At 56.3% G+C, this 16885-nt stretch overlaps 1 protein-coding gene across 1 annotated transcript; it reads left to right on the top strand.

Annotated features, from left to right (window-relative positions):
- Positions 1-2691: 2691 nt before the first annotated feature.
- Positions 2692-16871, top strand: SLC25A1 (solute carrier family 25 member 1). Its single transcript, XM_071763458.1, has 9 exons — positions 2692-2849; positions 13035-13142; positions 13304-13403; positions 13595-13733; positions 14219-14303; positions 14474-14578; positions 14889-15004; positions 15321-15394; positions 15506-16871. Exons 1-9 carry the CDS (start codon positions 2759-2761, stop codon positions 15618-15620), a joined length of 933 nt encoding a protein of 310 aa, XP_071619559.1. The 5' UTR covers positions 2692-2758; the 3' UTR covers positions 15621-16871.
- The last annotated feature ends 14 nt before the right edge of the window (positions 16872-16885 follow it).

The raw sequence follows: 16885 nt of genomic DNA, 5'->3' as shown, positions 1-16885 counted from the left end.
CTTTCTGCTTGTGTCCTCAAGTGGGAATCATGCAAGTTGTTTTGGAATAGCATCATCTTTCTGAAAGTCACAGTAGCTCCCCACCCTTGAAAGCTGGGGAAATGTTGACTCAAATCTTCAATATGATCACTCCTTCTTGAAGTCTGTTGCGCACAGGATCTGTTACACATAATTATTTGTTCTTGTCAAAGAACCTGAGAGAAAGTGAGTTTTCTTATTTTAACATAAGACCCCAAGTGATGTGGATTAATAAGACATGGAAAGGTTTGTAGTAGCTGATGGGTTGTAACAGTTCAGTTAATATAACTGTTCAGTGAAATGAAGAGATTCTCAAGGACACATAATAGGAAGTTATCTGCCCTATATTAACCACTTTTGATCTCTGAAACTATGATGTTCTGCCAGGTGCATCAAGCTGTGCCAATTTAAACAAAAATAATAATTTTGGGGAGAGGCAAGGAAGGGATAAACTTGAACTGAGAAGTGGGGTCACTGATTGTGCTTTCTAGGATCTAGAACGCTCTGCCTTCAGTGTTCATTTTAAAAATTATGGAAATTTCTTTTAAGTAGGTATCTTCAATTCTGATTTTTAGGACCTGGAGGGATGCCACCCAGGTGTACAGGCAGCAATAGCACCTGACAGTGTCTTTCTGTGGCAGCAGAAACAAGCATCAGCCACCAGCAAGGGAAATGGGTTCAGATTGTAAGTGAGAGCAGTAAGTTAGAGGATTTGATAACCCTGGCTGTAACAGTAGCTGCTGTTTTATGCTTTGACCACCTCTTTCCTAGGAGATGCTCTTGACTGTGCAAGTCTGGTCAAGCCTTTACTTTCACTTAAGTCACTCTCTGGATCTAAAATGCACCTTTTGCAGCCCTCGGGTATTTCAGGGGTTTCTTATCTTCCTTGGATGTTTTTTTTTTTTTCAGGCTTTCTGCTGACAAGGATTGTTAGCAGCTTCTTGGAGGTCAAGCTGAAATGGCTTCCAATCTGATTAAATATGCATGTGATTAAATATGAATAATCTTTTCCCTGGTCAGCACAGTGAGCACTGTTGTGAACCCCACTGAGGCAGATGAGAATTAAGCACGTGGTGTAGTATTTTCTTAGACAGGCTGAGATTTGTGCATGAGGCCTTTTTGAGTTGCATCAGGAATCCATAGGAGCCAGTGGCTGTTAAATTAATCCATGTTAAGCGTCCATGAATGTCATGGCACTCTGATGGAAAGGTAGTGAGGAGTTGAATCAGAAATCCAAATGCATCTCTCTTTGATTGCAATTTTTGAAAGGATTTATCTTACCTTTGCAATTCCAGTACTGCTAAGCTGAGCACTGAGTAGCTCTTCTGCGGCTGGGACTAGAACTGTAATACTCATTCCTGTTGTAAACCTTTCACAAGTTACTTTTTTCCCTTTACTTCCCAGTGCTGGAGGTGGGTCACCTTTAGACTTGGCACAGGACCACCTCAAAGGACTTGCCTCAGTGACTGCCTTAACTCTGCTCTGAACCACACATCCTTCTGGCGTCATCTGGGGATGAGTTCCGCAATGCAAGTACGTGATTGCTTTTCATTCTGGCAGGATGAAGGTGCTTCAGTCTCCCAAACAGACTTTCTACAGGCAGTTCAGCCACAAAGCCACAGCTCTGTCACTGTGCTGTAGCTGCTGAGCCTGCTTTCAGATGGGGCTGGCAGCCTGCAGCCAGCTGCCTGACTGCTGAGGTTGGTTATGCAAAAGTTATGTTGCAAAGTGCACAGATAGCAAGTCTCGACAGGAGCATGCTCCACGCGTGGCAGGGAGAGATTTCTTATACAAAATGTTCCCTCTTGGAGTAGAGTAGCTGCTCCAGGTGTAAGGGAGAACACAGCTCAGGAGTCCAGCTCCAGTGCTCCCTGCTTTCTGTGTGAAATCCAGTGTGGAAAGGAAGAGAGTGTTGGTTTCCCTCCTCAGCATGTAAACACTGCTTTCAGCCACAAATTACTGAAGGACTGGCTTCCTAGGTCTGCAGATAAAGCAAAACCAATTAGTGTTGATTTGCACAGCTTAATTATCTAGGAGCCATGGATAATAAATCCCCCCTCTTAAAACTCTAAACATTATCTAAAAGTGTGTGTGCTCACAGGCAGTCTTCTAATGGGAGAGCGGTTTACTTTTATGATTTACGATTACAGCGTTAGGCGCTCGCATGTGGTTGCTGCCTTGGGCGGTTCCTTCTCTGACCTCCTCCCTGACCAAAATATAAACGATTCGAACAGAGGCACGAGAAGAGCAAAACCCCCGCTCTTTAAAGAGAACTCGGCCCACTCAAGGCCAAATCTGCCTTTGTCTGGAGCACCGGGCTGCTTCTTCTGCGCTTCTGACCCAGTGTTTCCAGGGTGCTTCTCCCAGCCCGCCCTGCTCTCCGTGTGCCCGGGGTGCTGCTCGCTGCTGTTCCGGGGGGACGAGGACAGTCCCTGTGCCTCAGCCGGGGCTGGCAGGGCTGATGGCTCCAGGGAGGGTTTTTTCCGGGATAACCAATCACCATTTCGGCGCAGGCGAGGCCCGAGCCGGGCACAGCGGCCACTCCCCTGATCTTTCTTCAGCCCTTCTCCCCGCAGCCGATCTCTGCCCTCGGGCCGAGCCCCGGGATGCTCCCCCCGCCCCTCCCCGCCCCGCCCCGAGGATGTGACGCCGCCGGTGCCGCCCCTCCGCGGGCGCGGCCCTGAAATAGGGCCCGGGCGGCTGCCGCCGGGCAGCGCAGAAGCCGCGGTGCAGCGCGGCCATGCCCGCCCCCGCCGCGCCCCGCCACCTGGCTGCCGCTGCCCCCGCCGGCAAGGCCAAGCTCACCCACCCCGGCAAGGCCATCTTGGCAGGTAAGTTCCCTCGGAGCACCCCCCGGCTGGGCTCGCCCGCCCGCCGCTGCCAGCGTGGGCATCCGTGCTGGGCGGAGGTACCGTGACCCTCCCTGGAGGAAGGCGGGGGGGGGGGGGGGGGGGGGGGGGGCGCGCAGCGCGGTCCCCTCCGCAGCTCCATCCCTGCCATCGCCACCCAGCCTGCCCGGATCGTCCGCTGCCCGCCCCACTTGGGGATCCGCCCGCCGTGCCAGCCCAAAGCCGCTCCGTCAGATGCCCCTCTGCGTCCCGGCAGCCCCCAGCCCCGGGGAGGCGGCCCCCGGGCAGCCGCCCTTTCCCTTGGGCAGTGGCACCAGCAGAGCTCCAGCAGGTGCATCCCGGGCACAAGCGGCAGCTCCCCGGGGTCCCGCTGCTCCGGGCGGGGGTCTCCGCCTCGCTGCGAGACTGTTCTGCAACCTGTGGCCTTGCTAGGGAGGTGTTGGTCTTTCCACTACAGCAGTGCAGGGCTTGCAGCAGTCGAGTTGTTCAGCAGGGTGGGTTTCAATGTCAGCGGGAGGGAGCTGACCTGATGGAAGAGGTAGCAGCAGGGGACCTCTTTATGGCCCCCCCAGAGACGTTTCGGGAGAAAGCTAAAGCCCTATCTTCTGTGCTGCTTTGGTACAGATGCTCTCATGATTTACTCGTCTGTCCTTTGTGTCTCATCATCAGTCCTTATGGATCAGAGCATGTTTTCCCATCCAGTTCTGACCATTTCCATGGGATCTAAGCAGACTCCAAGCAGCAGTAACTGTAGAGTTAATGCCCTTCCTCTTGCCTGTGGCTGGTTGGATCGTTGAGCTGAGTAGAGTCCAAGACAGTCAAAGGCTTGTAAAACTCCTTTGTAGCTGTTCATTAGCTCCTTGCTTTCTTCTGCCACTCGCAGGACAAATCCCAGAGTTGAGATTAGTGTCTTTGCTTTAAAATGAGCCATCGACATGATTGGCATGTTTAGAGCTTTTGTGTTCTCCAGCCAATTCCCCCTCCTACGATAATGCCTTTGTTCCTCTGTCCAACTCTCAGCTCCCCTTGGAGGGCAGAGCTCCAGCCTCCTGCAGCAGGGATCTGGGAGGAATGAGGGTCTCCCTGCCCTCTGGCTGGGCACGGGAAGAGCTGAGCCAGTGCTGCTCCGGCTCTGCCCACCAGGGCTGGCCCCTGCTTCCAGTGGTCAGTCTCCCATCACAGCTCTGGAGAGCTGCTGGAGATGGCAGTGCTGCTGGAAATGGATGTGAGCACTGGAGCATGCAAAGGGTGAAGAGGCCCCACAGTGTCCTTTGCCATCACCCGAGCTGCCTGGCCAAAGGGCAGGGACACAAGGAGGAGACAGCCAGGCCAAACAAGGGTGTCTTCTTGTTCAAATGAGGCTTTGGTAAGGCTGAGCTCCTCCAGAGCTCTCTGCTTCTTAAGGGTCTCATTTCTTGTCCTGCCACCCCCTCACTGGGTTGTTAGTTCAGGCCTGTTCTTACTGCCTCTTATTTGGAGGGCTTTTAAATGGGATTTAATCCAAACTTAGGGTGGAAAAGACAGGCAGTTTGCTCCTCAGCCTTCCCAGTCTTTCCCAACTTGCTGCCCATGTATGGTGTCATTGCCTGGGCCAGTGTACCAGAAAACTTTCATCACCCTTGCATAGATCCATAATCGGGGATCATCAGCTGTAGATGGCTTATCAGCATCCTCTGAAAGAGGCTGCAGCAGGCTTGCTCTTCTCTCTCCTGCCAGGAAGGTTGCTGTGGGTGTGTGTGGGGATTGTTCTGGTGTAAAGGAAGGGATGTGGTGCTTGTGGCTTCTACCAGGTGTCAGGTTGGGCAATATAACACTAAAACTGTACATGCCCCTGCTTGGAGGAGCCTTTCTGGGTCTATATAAAGCTGCAGAGATGGAAGAAAGACCCTATTGAGATGCAAGTCTTTCCTTGCATGCAGCAAATCAGACTAATTGGTTAATGGGCAGAAGTCCAAGCAAGACTCTGTGGTATCTAATTGTATTAGAGAAACACAGAAATGGAAGAAAGCTGCTGTTAACTCCCCATGTCCTGGTTTGCTCATCCCTGCAGCCTCTTGCTGGGAACATGCAGTGCCATTTGTGGTTGTCTCTGCTGACTTTAGGGGGTTTGCTGATACTCTCAGGGTTTCTCATCTGACCTCTGTCTGCACAAGAGGGATGTGTGCTCCAAGGCTTTACCTTCTGGAGAGCTGGACGTGTTCAAGATGGACCATTCCCAATGTGCTCCATCCACCTTGTACTGGTGGAGCTAAATCAGCAGCCATTGTTCTACCCTGGATGAATATCTGCTCCCAGACCCTGTGTGTAATTGAGATTCTCTGCCAGGGAGGCACAATTCCTTCATACTGGCCAGACCTGAGCCCCAGGCTGGAGAGATGCAAGTGAAGGTCTGGCTGCCAAGAGCTCTTCTCCTTCAGTTGTCGCAACAGACAAACCTAAAGTTAAAAATTAATTTGCTAATGGGCTCTCGTTTGTCCAAGCAGTTGCTGTGTGCCAAGGCAGCACTTCACCTTGCAGTGACCACACAGCCTCTGCCTCTGCTGGTGCTGCAGCTGTGTGTTCATGCGACAGCAGCCTGGCTGTCCTGGCTGGTTGGGTAGGGGGTCCTGCCAGGACTTGGTCTTGGGGGTGTTCCATTGGACTGGGTTTACAGAAGGCAGAGCTGAGTGGGTGTGGGTCCCCTTTAAAAGGGGAAAAGCCCCCCAGACTCTGGACTAATGGTACAAAGTTGGTTTGAGGGACCTGGCACTGGATCAGAACTGACATGGCTGTAGGACACTAAGGTTTGCCATAATGTGGCTTAGCCTAAACTTGGTTAAAAGACTTGTAAACTTGTAGGCTTTATGCTGAAATGGGTACCATCTGTGCCTTCCTAAGTCATCTGCTGGCTCGGTTACCTGTTGTAAAGCTGGCATAATTTTCTTGAGCTGGTTTGAGGGCCACTTCATGTTTCTTCTGTAGGGTAATAACCTTTTAGCAAGTAGACCTAGGAGCCCAGCTGTGTCTCCAGCCTCCCTACAGCCAGTTTTCAGTTACTGTGCCACAGTTTCCAAACAAACCCTTTAGCTCAGCATCCTGCAGGGCCAGGTACTGCCAGTCCACTGTGGAGCTGCCAGCGTGAGACTCCACTGCAGTGGGCAAGTGGGGAGCTCCTAATAGAGGCAGCATGGGGTGAAGCAGGAGTTCTGGGTGCAGAGCTGGTCACCCCTGTCTTTCCCTGGAGGGCTCCTTGCTGGGTTTACAGGCACTGCAGAGCTGTTAAGTCAGCTCCAGCATAAATGGTCCTCACCATTTTGCAGGCAAACTCCTGCTTACCTGCCTGTCTCGTGAGAACTTAGCTTCTGGTTAGCAGCAACCACTTGGTGAAAGGCTTTGCCTGCTTTGCCCAGAGTTAAGTACACGCTTACTCTGTTTTTAGCCAGCTTTGAAGCCTGGGGTCAGCTCCCTCCCACGGAGAAGCTCCCAGCTGCCTTGCTCTTTGCATCGTACCCCAGCTCGCCCAGGGGCTGGTGCACAGTTGCTGTTCCTGTCTACACCTAATCCTGCCTGCTCAGGGAGGCAGGATGCCTGGGTGCTGTTCTCCATGGCACATGTTTTAGAAAGAACTCACCATGGCTGTGGCTGTGGCTCTGATGTTTGCTGCAGACATGGAGTACTGCTGGGAAATAGCAGTGATGTGCACCAAGGTCCCAGGAGGAGCATGGGCAGGAGGGAGATGGACTCTGCAAAGAGAAAGACAAGGGCCTGCTGAGCAGGGCATGAAGCACATGTTTAGCAAGGATCCCACAAGAAACAAAGCAGTAATTTGAACTTCAGTTTCCTTTTCTTCATCTCTTTCTGTAGAAAAACCTGTACCTACAGAGGAGAGGAGTCAGAGACTGGGTGTGAAAGCTGCAATGTGCTTCTGGGAGTGTAGGACTCCTTTCCCAAAAGTCCCAAGTCCACCTGGGCTTCCAGTGCCGTTGTCCTCCTGGGATGGTAGGAGGGAGGTTGTGCTGATGGGAAAAGCTATAGTCCAGCACACTTTGGCTTTTAGATGCATTCCTGATGCTTGCAGCAGAGGAGGAGATGTTCCCCCCCCTTGATGCTGAGCTGGGAGAGCCGAGTGGGCTTGGGGATTAACTCTGCCAGGTCTGCTGGCCCTTGGCACATCATACCTGGCTGTGGTTTCCCCTGGGGTTGCCTCTTCTGTCATCTGTTTGGAGAGCAGAGCAGGAGCACGCTGACCATGAGCAAGTCCTTGCCTGCCTGTGAGGCCTTGTGGACTGCAGCTGCTGCCAAAACCTGGAGCAGCCCTGAGGCTTCTGGTGGGAGGAGGCTGTCAGCCCCAGGACTGGGAAACCACATCGGGGTGCCCAGCTCTTTTGGGCTGAATGAAGTTTTTGAGAGCTGGGGTTAACTTCGGGCTTTGAAATGTGAGTTTCTGAGAGATTTTTCATAAGCCTGATGCTCTGCCTGACGTTCTGCAGGCAACCATTTTCTCTGGGTTGACGTAAATGGCTGGAAGGAGCCGTCCATCTTCCTGGAGGCAGTGAGCACTGCGAGCTTGACAGCTCAGGGACGTTGCAGCATCTCTCGTCTCTGCTGGCTTTGTGTGGTGCATGCCAATGCAGCCCCCCTGCTCCTGTCTGGGCAGCAGTGACCCATGCTTGTGCCCTGAGATCTCAGGTCACCTCCTGACAGCTGGGGTTGATTTCTTGTCATCTCTTCTCTCTCCCTTTGCTCCAGCATCTGGTACAGCAGCCGTGTGCTGGTGGCTGGGGGACCAGAGCCTGTCCCTGGGGAACCCTGGGTCCTGGCAGTGGCTCCTGTGTCCAGCTATGGAGCTGTGCTGAGGGAGGGAAGCACCCAGCAGCTCTGGGCTCCGACTCTGGCTCTGTGTTGCCTGTCTTGAGAAGGATATCTGGGCACTTAAAAAGGTGTCTGAAGCAGGGTGATGGGCTGGTCAGGAGCCAGCTGACAGCAGCACACCTGGTGCCTCGGTGTGCACAGGGCAGCAGGGAGAAGGTGAGTTGAGCCAGGATGGGGGACTTGAGGCACCCCAAAGGTGAACTTGGCACTGAAGGCAGATGAAGCTGTGCAAAAGGAAATGGCTTTTGCCATCAGGCTCACAGCCAATAAGTTTAAAATATAATAATTATTGCAATGTTGTCCCATTCAGAAGTAAATGAAAAGAGGAGATGAATGAGCAGGTTGTGAAAGGATGGCCTGTTGAAACAGGATGGTTCCAGTAAGATTAGGGACGAATTACCCCATCCCACAGCATTATCTGCAGCAGTGTTTGCACGGGGCTGTTAACCCACCCGCTGGCACAGGGCACAGAGAGGCGTGTTTCATGTTTCTGTGTACCCCTGGGGAGGGGATCAGACTTCTCCAGCCTGGCCACTCCCGTGACGAAATCAGCCACGGGTGTGTTTACTGATGGACACGCCGGCCCCGCGCCGGCCTTGCCCCTATCAGATAGGAGACCTTCCAGGGACCCTGTCCCCAGGGCAGGGGATGGATGCCCTCTGAGACAGGCTGGCCTGTTGCCGAACAAGTTTTTTCCCTCCTAACCAAAACACAGATAATCCTCTGGCAGTCAGGTTCGGCAGCCCTCCCCGATCTCAGCAGCCTTTCCCTGTGGTGGTTTTCCCCAAGGATGGGGGCTGTGGATGAGGAGTTAAGGGCTCTGCGTGGCAGGAAGAGATGTCCAGGCAAGGACAGTAGTGCCAGCTGACAGCCGGCTCTCTGGGACAGCACCATCCCCAGGGAACCTGCTCCCGGAGCCGGGCTCTGCCCCTGAGCCCGTTTCACAAGATGTCCTGTGGTGGGTTGTGCGGGGGGTGGAGCCCGCTAAACCCGTTTCACCGCTGCAGGCATGGGGTGATTTCTCCACCGCCTGTAGCTGGGCTGTGTCAGTGGTGTGGCTCATGGCTCAAGAGCAGCACTGTCAGCTGCCAAGAAGGGGGGTGGGTGATCCCTCGGCAGGGAGCTGGAGGGCAGAGGGGGATGTGCTGCTGATGGGGCAGCACCCGGCCCGCAGAGAACTGGAGGTGGGCGTTTCTGGCTCCCTGACTTGTAGTGCTCTGCTCATCTTTGATTCTATTGTTTTTTGGTTGGGTTTTTTATTATTATTATTATTATTATTTTCCCAGCTCTGAAGGCTCTCCTGGCTGGCAGGGAAGGACACCAGGTCCCCTCGTGTGGGTAGGAGCCACGAGTGCAGCATAGGGGAGGCAAGTGCTGCCCTGGGTCCGTGTCAGGAGTCTCAGCTGCTCAGCTCACCCCCTGCACTTGCACCCCCCGCAAGCGGGCCAGGTCTGCTCCAAACAAAGGAGGAAAGTGGGGCTGAGGACTCTGGAGAGCTGTTTGTGCCTTCCCACCAGCCTTGAGCTGCACAGCCAGTGCTGCCGGTGGGGGTCGGCCCTGCCTTCCACAGCCATGGGAGAGCTCTGGTGCTGCTTTGCTTCCAAGCCCTTAGGAATAATTACCTCTGGCCTAAAAAGGGTCCTTCAAAATCTGAAGTCAAAAAGAGCTTTTTGTATGCAAATTAGGTGCTTGTTTATGTGCATGTGAAATTACCCTCAGATTGGAGAGGCTGAAATTGTTCTCCAGGTGTCTGCTTCTCATCAGGGCTGCATGGAAACCCACTGCTCCGTGGACTTTTGTAGGCAATGGGAGGAGTCAGGGTCGATGTCACCTCCTGCCCCTCTGCAGCTCCCAGGCAGTGCAGGGGGTCCTTGCTGGGGCACTTGCCTCAGGGTAGAGGTTTGCAGGGGGTGGCAGTGCCAGCCTTGGCTGCACACCCTTGGTTTATGTCGGTCCTTGGGGCTCTGCTTGCCTTTCCCATCGAGGCTGCGTCCTCCTGCCCTTGTCTTGGTACCAAGTGTCCCTGCAAAGAGACAGAATGACCGTCTCAGGAACCAGACCCCCAGGGACAGGCTGCTAGGGGGGTGGTTGGTGGTGTCCCCAGAAGCAGCTTGCTAATGGGGTTTGAGATTATTAGCTGAAGTTGTGTGTCCTGATGCCACCGTGCCTTGTGTGAGCTTTGCAGGGGCAGCACTGTCCCCAAAATCCCTCTGCTCCTTCCTGCCAGCTCTCTCAGCAGTGCCCAGAGGCTGCTGCCATCTCCATGAATAACTGCTGGCCCTTCTACAGAGGAGAGCTGAGCTTTTTCTGGGAAATACATGCTAGGTGGCTGACAAACAGGTCTTTTTCCCTTCTCTCCCATTCCTGGTGGCCCTGTGGGATCAGCACTGGTAGCAGCTGGGGCATTTGCAGGCTCAGTGCAGATGGGGAGCAATTCCCCATGCTGAGAGCAAGATCCCCCTGTCACAGCACCTTCTCTGGGGCCAGGCAAAGTGACCTTCCCTGAAGGACATCCCCTCTTCTCTGGCTCTGCTGCATCCAGCTAACAGCAGAGAGCCCTGGCTTGGCATCTGGGCTACCCCACTTGCTCTTTCACCTCCTGAGGTCTTGCTGCTGGCTGTTCCTGCTGACTCTGCAGTTTTGCAAGAGCTGAAGCTGCTGGTTAAAGTCCGGGTAAACAGGTTGCAAAGCTTTGGCAGCCCTGGTGAGGGAGCAGGATTGGAAGGAGCTGCTGCTTGTGGGCAATGTGGTGATATATTTGCATAGAATAAGGTTTCCACTGGAATGAAATGGCGTGGGGAGAGGACACTTGATAGCAGAGTGGGACCTTGGATGGGTCTCAGGGAGGGAAGCAGAGAAAACCAGGAAAAAATTGCTACAAGTTATGGAGTGCATCTGAAGTCCCTGCTGGGTGCCTCTTCCCATGGGATCTGGGGGCAGGGAGGGGACACACGTCCCTGAGCAGGGTGAGAGAGATCATCCTCCTGTGGTGTGTTTTCCTCAACAGACCTGTTCTCATGCCCACCATTCCTGTTTGTGCAGTCACCCCGGCAGTGCTGGAGCTGTGTGGCCAGGGCAGCCTGCAGGCCAGCTCCTCTCCCCTTGTCCATCCCCAGTAAGCAGTGACAGAGGTGACCCGTGCACTGGTGCCCAGCCATATCTCTGCCCCTCTGTGGTGTCCCTTGCTGCAACCAGGGACAAGGAGTGTGCTGTGGGGTGCCAAGGAGGCAGCTGCCCTCGTAGTGGCTCTGGGATGGGGACATCTTTTGTATCCAGCTTCCCTACATTGCCATGGGGAGCCAGCACAGACACCCATTCCTCCTGCCTCCTGTTCAGGCAGCCCTGGGGGTCTGGTTCCCGACACGGTCATTCTGTCCCTTTGCAGGGACACTTGGTGGGCTCCCAGATGCCTGTGGATGCAGCTTGCAGGATGCCAGGCAGAGCCTCCCTGCATCCCCTGTGTAGACAAATATTGTTAATCCCCATTAAGGCCACCACAGGATTTGCTGCATCCATCCCCCTGCAGTTTGGGGTGGCTGTTGTGAGCCAAGGTGCTGGTTGCCCCTAGACTGGTGCCTGTCCTGAGTGTTTCCCTACTGTCTGGCTCCTGGAGGAGGAGGCACTTCAGATCTGCAGCCTAGGAGGGAGGGCAGTGGCCTTGGAAGTACCTGAGGTGTTCATGTGGCTGTGTTGGCAGCTGGTGGCACAGTGGTGTGCAGTGGCACGGAGAGGTGCCAGCTGGTGCTGAGCTTTTTGGGGAGCACTGCACCCAGCTGGAGAATGCTGATCCTCATCATGCTGCTCGCTGGGGACCCACCAGCTGCTCCCACAGGAGCTGTTTGGCTTTGCAAGAGAAATTAAAGTGCATGGCAAGCATCCGTGCCATGGGACTGGCAGTGTCTGCCACCTGTGACGGGCATGGCAAGGACAGGAAAGTGTTGAAGGGGCAGCAGGAGAGCTCTGAGGAACCCGGGGTTGGTGGCTGTTTGCCTTGGTGCCTGGGCAGAGCTGGCAGCCAGGACATGAGCTGCCCTCTCTGTGGCTGCTGTGGCTTCCTCCCACACTGCTGCAGCATGGGGTATTGCATGGTGTGAAGGCCAGCAGTGGTCACCCACAGTCCCCTCCCCTGCCTGGCCTGGGCTGAGCAGTTCTGGCCCCTCCTGGGAACGCAGGAGGAAACAAGTGGCCTTTGTTTGCCGTGGTGGAGCCGGTCTGGCCACAGGCCCCATCCCAATCCGTGCTGTCCCTCGTCTGTGTGGGAAAGCCCCCTGGTCCCAGGAGCTGGGGCTGCTCATTGCTGTCACACGAAGCTGCTGTGGCCCAGCTCCCCACCCGTACCCCTGTCCCCTCGCAGGGTACTTGGTAAGGTGCTGATAAGCCCGGCGGTGCTCAGCCATGTGGTGCTGAGGCTGCGCTTTGCCACCGAGCAGGACACGTCCCTGCTCACCCTGCCCTGTGCCAGCGCATCCCCCGCTGGGTCACCAGCCTGTCCCCCGGGCTGTGGCAGGGATGGCTGTAGCGGGAACCACAGCGCTGCTGAGTCACGCTGGGGACGTGGCCGGGATGGTGGAGGCGAAATGGGAGCCTGGGAGAGCCCCGATCGTCCCCACGCTTACTTTTTGCACCGGCAAAAAGAGCTCCCGGGGATCCCGGGCCCCTCGGGGTGGGCTCCGCGGCCCATGGCAGGGCCAGCTGCCGGTGCTTCAGCCCCGCCAAGGGGACACAAACCACCGGGAGCTGCCGGCGCGTCCCCGGAGGAGGTGGGGAAGGTTCCTGCCGGTGTAATCAGCGCTCGGCAGCCAGCGCTGCGGGAGCCCGAGGGGACAGACGGGCTTGATGATAATTGCACTTCCATGCTGGCACGGGCGGGTCTGCAAATGGGCTCCTGCTGGTGCTGGGGGAGTGGTGCCGGGCCTCATGCTGCACCGTTGTGTTCTGTCGGGTTTATAAATCCCTGTGCTGGCAGCTCACCACGAGGTGTGGGGCTCCGGAGGGGGAGAGGTGCCTTTGAGAGGGAAATGATGCTGAAACAGCAGCCACAGACACAGCGGTTCGTCCGGTTTTTTTGCCAATCCCCTCACCATCTCTTGCCATGGCCAGGCAGTGATGCCTGTGCAAGCTGCCAGAGGTTGGGATGGGGCCCTGCTGCTGTGTGAAGTCCCCAGGGTTTTGGCAAGGACATAGACACTGCATCCCAGCCCACACCTGGCTGCCAGAGGTCTCAGGCTGATCCATCATGGAGCCAGCAACTGGAGTGCTGTGTTTGATGGGCACGGTGCTGCTCCCAGCCCCAGCTCACCTTCCTCTCCCACCCAGGTGGCCTGGCTGGAGGGATCGAGATCTGCATCACATTCCCCACTGAATATGTGAAGACACAGCTGCAGCTGGATGAGAAGGCAAACCCTCCCCGCTACAAAGGCATTGGTGAGCACATGCCTGGTTCCCTGCCCCAGCCTGTTGGATGGATTTGGGGGGCTCCTGGGAGCCTACCTGAGGCTGGGGGAGAGCAGGGTTTGGTGGGGCAGGCAGGGGGTGTCACCATGGCCCTGGGTGTGGTAAGTGAAAGCTGCTGTGCTCTGCCACAGGGGACTGTGTGAAGCAGACAGTCCGTGACCATGGCATCCGCGGGCTGTACCGGGGGCTCAGCTCGCTGGTCTACGGCTCCATCCCCAAGGCTGCTGTCAGGTAGGTGTCCCCCATAGCATGGGGTGAGTTGGGGGGACCGTGGGTGGCAGTGAACAGGGGGGGAAAGGGTTTGGCCTTGACGTCCCCAGTGACACTTTGCCAAAGCTGGGTGCTTTCCCAGACTGGGAGGGTTCCCTGGCAGGGTCCCCCTGGCTGGGCACCTGGGGGTTGGCACGGAGGCTCCTCTGCAGGTTCGGGATGTTCGAGTTCCTCAGCAACCAGATGAGAGACGAGCAGGGGCGGCTGGACAGCACGCGGGGCCTCATCTCTGGGCTGGGTGCCGGCGTGGCCGAGGCCGTGGTGGTGGTCTGCCCCATGGAGACCATAAAGGTGGGAGGCAGCTGCCAGCATCCCCCCGCCCCAGCACCTCTCCCTAGGCCGGGTCGGGATGGGGCAGTAGTCAGGGATGCCCAGCTTTGGGCACCTGAGGCCATGTGGGTTTCTTTGGGCTGGCTTTGTAGGGGAGGAGCTGATAGTGAAAAGCCCCATAGAGGGACATCAGGCCCAGTGACTGTGGCCCCTTGCCTGCTCTGGGGATGAGCTCCCCAGTCAGAAGCCATCCCATCACCCATTTTAATACCATAAAACCCATACAGTTGCTTGCAGAGGCAGTTTCCCAGGTTTTCCTCTGCAAACTGCACTGCTGGCCATGGGCAAAGGCTTCCCCTGTGGTTTTACCTGGGGTTGCCTGGCCACTTGGGTTGGCTCTGGTCCTGGGACTGTGCCTGGAGCAAGGCAAGATGTGGCTGGCAGTCCTCTGGGGTTTGTTGCATCCTGCGTCCCCTTATCTGGAGGAACGTGTTGTCTTCCTGCAGGTGAAGTTTATCCATGACCAGACCTCCCCCAATCCCAAATACCGTGGCTTCTTCCATGGTGTCCGGGAAATTGTTCGGGAACAAGGTGAGTCCTGGGGAAGCTGTGGCTTGTCATCCCCCCCTCCCTATACCCCTACACTGTGTGAACAGGGCAGGATGTTGGGGACAGGAACAGGCAGGGACCGGTGGCATGGGGAGGTCTTTCTCTGCCTGGGTGAGCCTTTTGCCCCCATCCAACACCCTGTCTTGCTGCAGGAATAAAGGGGACCTACCAGGGCTTAACTGCAACTGTTCTCAAGCAAGGATCAAACCAAGCCATTCGCTTCTTTGTCATGACCTCCCTCAAGAACTGGTACAAAGGTACAGTGCTCCTGTCCTCCCAGGCCACCCTGGCTGTGCCAGTGGCTCCTCCAGCCCATCCATGGGAGCTGGGCTCAAGCTTTCCATCACCACACCTGTGCTTCTTGTGGCTTAGCCTGAGGGAGGTGAAAGCTGGGGCAGGGGGCTTGAGCTCATGGGGCTAAAGGGTCCTGGTGCTGGAGCATCATCATCACCCTCACTGTGAGCCCCTCAGTGCTGCATGGTTTCTGTGGGGCTGGTGCTGCTGGACTTGGGACGTTTCTTGCTTCTTTGTTCCCCCACCATCACCTCAACCTCTCCTCCTTCTCAGGAGATGATCCCAACAAGGTCATCAACCCGTTTGTGACGGGGGTGTTTGGAGCCCTTGCTGGAGCTGCAAGCGTCTTCGGCAACACCCCCTTGGATGTGGTGAAGACCAGGATGCAGGTGTGGCATGCAGCAGGCTGGGGTCACCCAGTGTTAGTTTGGGAAACACTTTGTGCAGCCCCTGGGGCAGGCATCTGAAGCCTGGGAGGTTTGGGAGGTGCCCAGGGACCCTACTCCCTCCCAACCAAGTGTGTGGGGGAGTGCTGGGAGGTGTTTACATGGAGGTGGGGATGTCAGTGCCAGGTTTGGTGGCCCACAGTGGTGGACAGGGATAAGTTCCTTCTGGTGAACCCCCAACTCTCTCTCTCCCCCCTGCAAAATCCCCCTGGATTTGTCCCTGGCTTTGGCCACTGATTCTGATTTTCCCATCTCCCAGGGGCTGGAAGCACACAAGTACAAGAGCACCTGGGACTGTGCCTACCAGATCATGAAATACGAAGGGCCCCAGGCGTAAGTGGTGTGGTGAGGGGGGGCATGGAGAGCAGCCTGGGGGGGGGGGTGGTGGGCCAGGGGAGGGCTGTGAGTGGACCCAGCCCCACGGAACCCCTTTGTCCCCGGCAGGTTTTACAAGGGCACGGTGCCTCGCCTGGGTCGTGTCTGCCTCGACGTGGCCATTGTCTTTGTCATCTACGACGAGGTGGTCAAGTTCCTCAACAAAGTGTGGAAAACGGACTGAGGGGGGTGGGCAGGGGTGGCCCCCACCTCCCTGGCCCCGCGGGGCTACAGCTGGAGAGCCGTGACCAAGCCTGCAGCAGCCCCTGGCACTGCCCAGGGGCAGTTCTGCCCCTTGCACACCCTCCCCCCAAACCCGGCCACCTTTACATTTAGGAGCAGGCGCTGGAGCAAGTTAAATTTTCATTTCTGTGCTGAAAGGAGCAGGGAGGGAGCAGCATCCCAGCATCCACACCCCCAGCATCCTTGTTATGCCCGCCCCAATCCCCTGGTCACACTTTTTCCCTGTTCTGCATCACTTGCAAAGTTATCCAGGGTGAGGTGTCCCCTGGGACCGTGGCCCTGTGCCCCCAGAGCCTCCAGCAGCCAGGAGCTGCTGGCTACACAGGAAACAGCACTTTTTGGGGATGCTGAGAACCCCCCAGAGCCATGTGAGTGCAATGGCCAAGCTGTGCACCAGCCATCACAGCTGTTGGAGGCTCTTGGGGCCAACGCGACCAGCTGGGGGTGATGCACCAAGTCTCACAGCAGCTCCAGGAGGGGCCACTAGCACCCCCCCCTCAGGACAGGGGGTCAGTGTCATGCTGGGCAGTGTCCCCAGCTCCCTCCTCCCTCCTGCCTGGCACCAAGTTCCTTGGGGTGCAGCATCTTTGCCCCAGGTCCTGTTCAGCCCTCAGCTATTGAGCAGGAACTGCCCAAAATTGCACATCCAGCCAGGCCTTGAGTTCTCCTCACCATGGGGCCGGGGTTGGGGTGAGCCCGGTGCCCCCATCCCTTGCCGTTTACAGCCGCGACGCGTGCGGAAGCCGGGGAGGCACAGCCCTGTGCTACGGGCTTGGCCCCTTGGCTGGGGGTGCAAACCCCTTCTTCTGCCACATTCCTCCCACCTGCCCTTACCTCGCTGTGGCCCTGTAGGTAATCCTGTAGCTTTCAGAGCTTCATGCTGACCCACTAACAGCCGTGGGGCCGCAGCCCTGCCTCACCCTGCAGCGGGCTCGGCCCCACCGGATTCGTGCCAAACTTTCCACAAAGGAGTCAGGGGGGGTCCCAGGAGCTGGGGCTCACCCTGTCCCTCCTCCCTCCTGTCACCAGTGACTAACGCAGCCTTAACACGGGAGGGTGAAGGAGGAGAAGGAAAGCCTGGGCCTGGTTTACCTGCGGCTTTCTGCTCTGAAGCCAGTGAGGGTTGAGTTGGTTGGTTATTTTTTTTATTCTGTTTTACATTCGCAGTTTGAATAAAATCAGTCTGGCTTTAGCAGCTGTGTTGGT

The sequence above is a fragment of the Heliangelus exortis genome, chromosome 19 (assembly GCF_036169615.1).
Source record: "Heliangelus exortis chromosome 19, bHelExo1.hap1, whole genome shotgun sequence".
Classification (NCBI taxonomy): Eukaryota; Metazoa; Chordata; class Aves; order Apodiformes; family Trochilidae; genus Heliangelus; species Heliangelus exortis.
This window is presented reverse-complemented; position numbering and strand designations above follow the sequence as displayed.